This window comes from Antechinus flavipes, chromosome 1 (assembly GCF_016432865.1).
Source record: "Antechinus flavipes isolate AdamAnt ecotype Samford, QLD, Australia chromosome 1, AdamAnt_v2, whole genome shotgun sequence".
NCBI classification, from domain to species: Eukaryota; Metazoa; Chordata; class Mammalia; order Dasyuromorphia; family Dasyuridae; genus Antechinus; species Antechinus flavipes.
This window is the reverse complement of record NC_067398.1, coordinates 334,591,919-334,601,068: the sequence shown is the minus strand read 5'-3', so window position 1 is coordinate 334,601,068 and position 9,150 is coordinate 334,591,919. Positions and strand designations below refer to the sequence as shown.

At 42.0% G+C, this 9,150-nt stretch overlaps 1 protein-coding gene across 1 annotated transcript; it reads left to right on the top strand.

The window, feature by feature from the left end:
- Window positions 1–5,591: 5,591 nt before the first annotated feature.
- On the top strand, window positions 5,592–9,150 carry LOC127545678 (tryptase-2-like). The gene is given in 5 exon segments (XM_051973116.1): window positions 5,592–5,670; window positions 5,864–6,020; window positions 6,866–7,149; window positions 8,574–8,740; window positions 8,899–9,150. Coding segments are annotated over 5 exon segments (939 nt in total).

Sequence of the window (9,150 nt, the reverse complement as noted above, 5' to 3'; positions counted from 1 at the left end):
TTATGCATCTATTATGTACAAAACTCCTAGATTTTAATCAGGTCCTTTGATTTCAAAGTCAGAGAGAGCTCTGTCCACTGTGCCTTGCAGAATGGGAATGTGAGAAGAAAATTTGAGCCTAAAGGCTTCTCTTACTCCCCTCAAAATGGTTCTCTGGTAAAAGATATTCTATATTGTTGGTGACAATTCTATCTCCCTCTCCCAAAGGCTGAGCAACAGTAGCAGCAAGGACTACTATAGAATGAATGGAAGCAGTTGGGGACATTTGAAGTAGCAGTTGCCATCCAGGTCTAGGATTAACTGGACTGAGTTTAGCAAAATAAAGAAATTAAGATTTACTGACATTTAATATATGGACTGACATTAATTCCTTCACTAGTTCTGTATGTCAGATGCTTGATCACATGTGACTCATGGTTTGCAAAATAAGTATCCTAAAGAAGTGCTGGAATTCCACCACTCAGATGCATTTACAGAAGTGTTCTCATTCATTCCTTCACTTTAAGCATTGTAAGATTAGACAAGGATTTTCAATTGTAATGAAGCAATCACATTGCTCTTGCTAAAAATAGGATCAAGTAGGGACAGCTAGATGGCACAGTGGATGGAGCATCACCCCTGAAGACAGGAGGACCTGAGTTCAAATCTGGTCTCAGACACTTCCTAGCTGTGTGACCTGAGCAAGTCACTTAATCCCAATTGCTTCAGCAAAATAAAAAATAATTAAAATAGGCTCAGGTAGCTGAAGAGGAAGGGCATCCTCATTTGCCCAGATATTACACTGACCTTAGATGCTCCTTAATAAATTTGCCTCATATCTAAGAATCAACTCAGGAATCCTTGCTGTGAGCTCTGACCCCTTAGATCTTCCATCCTCCTTTGGTCAACTTGACCAACTTAGTCAAGTTGACCTTCTTTTCCTTCCGAGAAGGGAGAGATCTCAGTGTATAACAAATATAACTGGCTCCATGATAAGATTATGAGTTTGAATTATGAAATGATTCCCAGTTATTGGATTAATTGATCTGTTAGAAGTGTATAAAAATACATTAAAGACAATATTCAAGCTCCCTGCCATGGGCTCCTTTGGGATCTTCTTCCCCTCTTTCCTGCTATCCCATTCTCTCCTTGAGAGTGATCTCAATGGGTATGTGATAAGTATAGCCACAGTCTGGCTAAAGGGCCAAGGCTTCCTCTATAGCTGTCAGCTTTAACAAAGTTAATATAATCTACCTTTGAAAGAGACCTGTATGTGTCAAAATGTTTGTGGCAGCCCTGTTTGTAGCAGCTAGAAATTGGAAAATGAATGGATGCCCATCAATTGGAGAATCGTTGGGTAAATTGTGGTATATGAATGTTATGGAATATTATTGTTCTGTAAGAAATGGCCAGCAGGATGAATACAGAGAGGCTTGGAGAGACTTACATGAACTGATGCTGAGGGAAATGAACAGAACCAGGAGATCATTATATACCTCAACAATGATACTGTATGAGAATGTATTCTGATGGAAGTGGATTTCTTTGACAAAGAGAAGATCTAACTCAGTTTCAATTGATCAATGATGGACAGAAGCAGCCAAACCCAAAGAAAGAACACTGGGAAATGAATGTAAACTATTTGCATTTTTGTTTTTCTTCCCGGGTTATTTTTACCTTCTGAATCCAATTCTTCCTTTGCAACAAGAAAACTGTTCAGTTCTGCACACATATATCTAAGATATACTATAACATATTTAACATGTATAAGACTGCTTGCCATCTGGGGGAGGGGGTGAAGGAAGGGAGGGGAAAAGTCAGAACAGAAGTGAATGCAAGGGATAATGTTGTAAAAAATTACCCTGGCATGGATTCTGTCAATAAAAAGTTACAATTATTAATATATATATATATATATATATATATATATATATATATATATATATATATATATATATATATATACATACATATATATATATACATACATATATATATATAATCTACCTTCATGGGCTAGTACTGAAAAGTCAAATGTTCCTCTGCTTAGATCTCTCAGTGACTTCTTGGCTTAAACCCAGGAAGACTGGAAGCCATAAAGTTTTGCCTCTGCCCTCCTTAAAGGACCCCAAATCACTAACTATCATCAGGGGCCCATCTCCCTTTACCATAAACTTGATGCTAGGGCCACGATCCAGAACTTCTGGATCTTCTTGGGCTCCTAAAGATTCAGCAATCCAAATGGGAATAAGCACCTGCTACTGAGTGAATGGTGCACTGCTACATTAAGTACAACATTTATTAGGTAATCCATTAAAATTCTTATTGGATTGCTTTGTTAAACTTTATATGAGAACAGATTGGATGAGACTGGGGATGGGGCAAAGAACTAGGAGACTGGATACTGTCAAGGGAGGGTAGTTGAAAGATAAAAGTCAAAAATATTCTGGAGAGCAATATGGAACTCTGCCCAAAGGGCTGCTTGATCTAGCAGTGGCTCTAATGGGCCTGTATCCCAAAGAGATCATAAAAAAGGGGGAAAGTCCCACATATGCAAAAATGTTTGTGGCAGCCCTTATTGTGGTGGCAAGAAACTGGAAACGGAATGGATGCCCACTCAGTTGGGGAATGGCTGAATAAGTTATGGTATATGAATGTTATGGAATATTATTGTTCTGTAAGAAATGACCAACAGGATGAATACAGAGAGGCCTGGAGAGACTTACATGAACTAATGCTAAAAGAGGTGAGTAGAACCTGTGCAACAAGAGAACTGTTCGGTTCTGCACACATATATTGTATCTAGGATATACTGTAACCTATTTAACATGTAAAGGACTGCTTGCCATCTGGGGGAGGCGGTGGAGGGAGGGAGGGGAAAAATCGGAACAGAAGTGGGTGCAAGGGATAATGCTGTAAAAAATTACCCTGGCATGGGTTTTGTCAATAAAAAGTTATTTTAAAAATAAATAAATAAAATCACCAGTCTAGTCCCCCACAAAAAACAAAAAATAAAAAATAAAAATAAATAAAATAAATAAAAGAGGTGAGTAGAACCAAACACAATCACAGCAAGATTATGTAATAATTCCGATGGACATGGCTCTTTTCAACAGAGAGGTGATTCAAGTCAGTTCCAATGATCTTGTGATAGAGAAAGCCATAGCATCCACAGAGAGAACTATAGGAGCTGAGGGTGGATCACAACATATTATTTTTACGTTTTTATTGTGGTTTTCTTGCTTTTTGTTTTCTCATTTTTTTCCTTGTCTGTTTTTCTTGTATAGCATGATAATTGTAGAAATATGTACAGAAGAATTATCACATATGTTTAACATATATTGAATTACTTGCTGTCTAGAGGGAAAAGGGAGAGAAGAGAGGGAAAAAATTTTGGAACACAAGGTTTTGCAAAGGTGAATGTTGAAAATTATATATGCATATGTTTTGAAAATAAAAAGTTTTGATAAAAAAATTTTAAATGAGATTTTCATCAGGGAATATAATCATTGAAAGTTTTTAAAAAGCCAAGTTAGGAGACTTGAGTATCTTCACAGAGAAGCGATAGGGGGCCAGGAGGAACAGAAACATAGAAAGTATTGTTTGTAATAGAGTCTAACTAGAAGACTTTCTAATAAAGTCATAGGGTGAAGCAAGGATACCCTTATCACAAATACAGTTTGGGATGCTGCTAAAAATGTTAACATGAATAATCATGTAACATTAACATGGAAAAGAAATCAAGGAAAGAATAGACAAAAAAAGGAACAAAATTATCACCTTTTCTTTCAGATGTGTGAAACATTGCATATATTGTCTAATTTTATGATTTATTGCTCTATTTTAATGATTTTTATCCTTTTTCTTTATTCTTTTTTTTTAAAAATATATTATTTGTCATAAGGGTTGACTATCTGTGAATGAGAAAGAGATAAATGGGGAAAAGATATGGACAAATTGTTTAAAGAAACTTTAGCCAGGAAAAACCATTATTCTTGTTATGAAAGATTATATTCTCTGGGAGAAGAAGAATGAAAAAAACAAAAGTCACCAAAAAGAATTTAAATTAAAAAAAATAATTTATCTTGAGAGTTCGTCACTCTGATTCAATCCCTCAATTCTTTCCTTTCTCCTAAACCCAGAATCATGTAGTCAATTAATTACCTCTTCCACCGCGTTTGAATCTTCACTTTGCTACTTACTCTCAGTGTGACATTAGGCAAATCATTTAAATTCTTTGGGTCTCAGTTTCCTTATCTACAAAATGAAAGGATTGCATTAATGACCTCTGAAGTCTCTTCCAGTTCTGTGCCTACTGCCCATTTTATAGGGAGTTAGATTCAGGTTGACTCCGGGGGGCGTGCCTAGCGGTAGGAGGCACCTTTTGGGGACACCTGTGGCTCAGCACAGAAGGGATTGGCAGCTCAGAACGAGGTTCCAAACCCGGAGTGGTCCCTTGTTCCTTTCTCCTAGCCTGATGTCCTTGCCCCATCAGAGCCGTGATGGGGTGGGATTCGGTTCTTTAATATAAAGGGGAGGTAGCTTCAAACCTCCTGCTCCTTCTTCTCTTTTGATTCTTCTGGACCACACCAGTAGTTGGGAATGGACACATAGCAGCTGAAGTTGTGGTTGTTTGTGTGGTTTCCCTGGGATACTTCCCTGTCCCCTTATTATTTTTTAATTAATTTTTTTAAAATACACACAGCTTTATGTTGTGAGAGAAAAATAAAAGCAAAAGAAAAAACCATAGGAGAGACAAGAAAATTTAAAAAACAAACAGAAAAAAAGAAGTGACCATCACATGGGTTGATTTACATTCAGTCTCCTGAAAGGCCCTGCTTTCCCACAATCTCCCTCCCCAGCACCAGAGGGGCGCCAGTTCACTCTGCCCCCTGGCCCCACCCTAAGGAAAAGAAAAGAGCAGGTGGGGAAAAGAAGCCCAGGCCCAGCCATCCCACCAACAGCTTCTCAGCTGGGGCAGAGAGCCCCAAAGCTACAGGAGCATGGGCGGGGTCAGCCTCCTCCTGCTGCTGCTCTTCCTTCTGAGGACCCAGACCCATCGTGAGGCACAGCCAGGGTTCTGGAGCCCGGGTGCGGGTGGGGAGTTAGAGCATGGAGGAAGACAGGGGTCTGTATGTCACATAGGTGGGGGAGGGGTGGGAAGGGACGGGGCCCAGGCCATGGGGGCTGCATGTCACAAAGGTGGGGGAGGGGTGGGAAGGGACAAGGCCCAGGCCATGGGGGCTGCATGTCACATAGGTGGGGGAGGGGTGGGAAGGGACGGGGCCCAGGCCATGGGGGCTGCATGTCACATAGGTGGGGGAGGGGTGGGAAGGGACGGGGCCCAGGCCATGGGGGCTGCATGTCACATAGGTGGGGGAGGGGTGGGAAGGGACAAGGCCCAGGCCATGGGGGCTGCATGTCACATAGGTGGGGGAGGGGTGGGAAGGGACAAGGCCCAGGCCATGGGGGCTGCATGTCACATAGGTGGGGGAGGGGTGGGAAGGGACAGGGCCCAGACCATGGGGGCTGCATGTCACATAGGTGGGGGAGGGGTGGGGAAGGGCAGAGACAGACGGGGAAGGGGAGAAGCAATCCATAGAAGTGCTAAAATGCAGAGTCTTCCTACCCAAGAGCTCGATCCTCCCTATACTCTCCTTGCAGGTACTAAAGAGTCTGAACTGAATAAAGGTAAGAAATCCAGACTAGGAACCAGAAGTCCAAGTTCCCAAGGGCAAAAGAAAAGGTGATCCTAAGGGAGGAATGGAAGCATAAAAGACTAGGGCAGCTTGGTACTCAAAATGGAGGGGGAGGGGGAGTCAGGAACCTGAAAAAATTAAGAGATGGGGTTCCTCTGCACAATCTCTTTTCCCTTTTATCCAAGTCTGTGGACAAACTGTGAAAGGAATCTTTGCTGGCCAGGAGACCAACCTCAAACAGTGGCCGTGGCAGGCGAGCCTGCAGTATAAGTCTTATCACTGGTGCGGGGCCACCCTCATCCATTCCAGCTGGGTGATGACAGCTGCTCATTGCTTCCAGAAGTGAGTGCCTATTCTAAGCAAGGTCTAGAGAGTGTGAAAGCACCCAAAGTGGGGGTGCCAGGGAATCCTGGACCCCTGTTTCTTAAGGGTACGGTTGAATGAGGAGGCAGGGTCAGCATAAGGGCCGTTTACCTCCCCCTCTCTGGACTTAACTTCTACCCCTGGCCTAGCCCACCCCTGTTCCCCAGTTTTTTTCTCAGTCCTTAGAAAGAATCTAAAGGATTTTTTAGACATCTGCAAACACTTTCCAACCTAGTAATAAAAGACTCTGTCACAGAAACAAGACTGTCTTCACAAATGGGGAAGGAGCTACCCCAGGAATCTGAGCCCCTCTAATTTCCTTTCTGTACCCCTCTCACTTTCATGGACCCAGTCCATTACAGGACTAAGTCAAATTTCTGAAGAAGCTTACTCTCAGAGGCTGTTTCCAACCTCTAGGAAAATTGTCATTCGCCTAAGACACACACGGTTGCATTACCACTTAGAACTACTGAATTGTAAAAAAAAAAGAAAAGAAAAGAAAAGAAAAAACCTTTTAGATACAAGGGAATGAACCCTTAATGGTGGAATTTTTAGGCATCTTGGCATACAAATAAGGGAACATTTTGATATAAGAGCCTTCTAAGTACCTCAAATGACAGTGGGTCATTTCCTAAATATAAGATCCCACATTCTCACCCACATTAAGAAAATCCCCAGGAGGTATAGGATGATACTGTCTCTGGTTGTCCACAACCCTGCTGACGAGAAGTAACTCTAAGACAGCAGAAATATTCATCCCCACTACCCCAAAACTCAGCTGCCTCTGAGACAATTACAATATCTGTTCCTCTTCTTCTCTCCAGCCAGGCACACGATCCCAGTGTTTGGAGGATTCAACTGGGCTCACACATAATTAGGCCACCCAAATTAAGTGTTGGCCAGCTATATTTCCGACGGGTGTCAAAAATCATTGTGCACCCCTTGTACTTTGGGTGGCCCCCCAAGGACATTGCCCTGGCCAAGCTGGAGATACCAATCCGCTTCCAGAGGAACATCCTTCCTATCTGTCTCCCAACTTCCATGAAAAATTTTGAAAATGTGTCCATGTGCTGGGTGACAGGTTGGGGAAGAATAAAAGAATATGAATGTAAGGATGGGTAAGGGGACAATGGACATTTGATAAAACAACTCACCAGCCCCAGCCATGGGGGGAAGGGAGAGGGAAGGGTTAGGGGAGACCTGCATCTGTGTCCCCAAGCAGATCAACCACTCTGAACCAAAACTGGAAATCTCAATTGTATTTGCTTATTTGTTACCTTCTACCCTTTGCTCATGTGCTCAATTTATCCTTTCTTTTTGTCCCTAATAATGATGTCGCCTTATGTTTCTACAGCATTTTTACAAAGTTTACAAAATGCCCACATAGCCTTCAACTCATTTGAGCCTGCAATAAGAGAAACAGGGATAACCATTCCTAATTTACAGATAAGCAAACTAAGGCTCGAGTCCCAAAGCTTATAAACACAAGAATCATGAGACTTCTGATTCCTTGCTTAGTCCAGTGCTCTTATTACTACTACAAAATGTGCCCTACCTATCATTACAGTGCAGCAGGAACTGGAGAGAGATTGCAATAATCAAAACACATAACTATCAGAGTCAGCATAAGGAAGGTTATGAGACAGTGGAAAAAGGAAGACAAAGAAGTTCTGCCCTACTGCTGTTATCAGTTTTGAGAGAAGATACCATACCTCCCCAGCATTCAGGATGAAGTCTGAGTAAACAGGACTATATAAGTCTAGAAGGGGAACAGGGACCTTGAATCACAAATAATCTACATTCTTTTGTTATTCAATTAATATTTGCTAAAGTGTCCAACAGTTTGTAAGTAATTGTAAAGTTACTTGTTTGTAAAACAAACTTTTCCTCAAGAATCCCACAATCTCTTTAGGGAAACAAGATATAATTATGTGAAAATTTAAATACCAATGCCAGAAAGTATATGGTAAGTATCAAAGGAAGGGATTTAGTCAGGAATGGCTATGGGAAGAAATTACTGTAGATTGGAGAAGTCAAGAAAATCTCTTGGAAGAAATGAGATCTGAGCTAGCCCCTGAGGAGAGGTAGAATTTCAGGCAGAGATTGAGGTAAGGGAATGTGCTTAGCGTGGAAGAAATAAAGAAACAAGTTTGCCTGAAATACTGACTTTCTATGATGAATAGGAGTAGGCTGAGATAAGGGATGGAAAAGTGATATGAAACCACGCTGGGAAGAGCCTTAAATGGTACACTAAAAGTTTGGCCTTTATTCTATAACCTCAATGAGTAGCTTCACTTTTTAGTTCAAAATGTCATGAATTCTCAGATTTTCTGAAAACCCACGTTGTAATGGGAAGATTGGGACACATTCTAGATCGACTTCTAAAGGAAGGTTGTGTTTTGGGTCATTTGGTCCTCTAAAATGTTTGTTATTCCCAATCAAGGTTTTATTATCCAGATGCTGGGTACCCCACCGGAGAGTCTGCTGCCTCGATATTGCCTAACTATGACCTCTCTTTTCCCACATCTCCAGACCTAAGGAAACCCTGGCACCTCCAAGAGGCAGAACTGCCTCTCATCGATCAGAAGACCTGTGACCGGTACTATCACATAGGAACAAATCTTCCCCTTTTTATAACCAGGATATATGATGATATGCTGTGTGCTGGCTTTGTCCAGGGACAGAAGGACGGCTGCCAGGTGAGATCGGACACTGGTTTCCTATCACTTTGCACTTCTTCTGGGGTCCCTCAATTGATCCAGGAATCCCCAACTCCCAACCCTTCTGTTCTGCCTTCCCTGACCTCTCGGCTCCACTCTCAGAAATCTCTTTTAGTGACTCACGTTCTCTTCCCCAGGGAGACTCCGGAGGTCCCTTGGCATGTATGGTCAATGGTATTTGGCATCAAGCAGGTATTGTGAGCTGGGGAGACGGCTGCGGACAACCCTACCGGCCTAGTGTCTTCACCAATGTCAGTGTGCACACTGGCTGGATCTTAGAAATAATTAACTCGAGCACCGTTAGCATAATACCCTCTAAGTTTTTCCTCCTCATCTCTCTACAACTGTCCCAGGCCTCCCTGAGCCCATTTCCCTTGTGACCTGCTTAA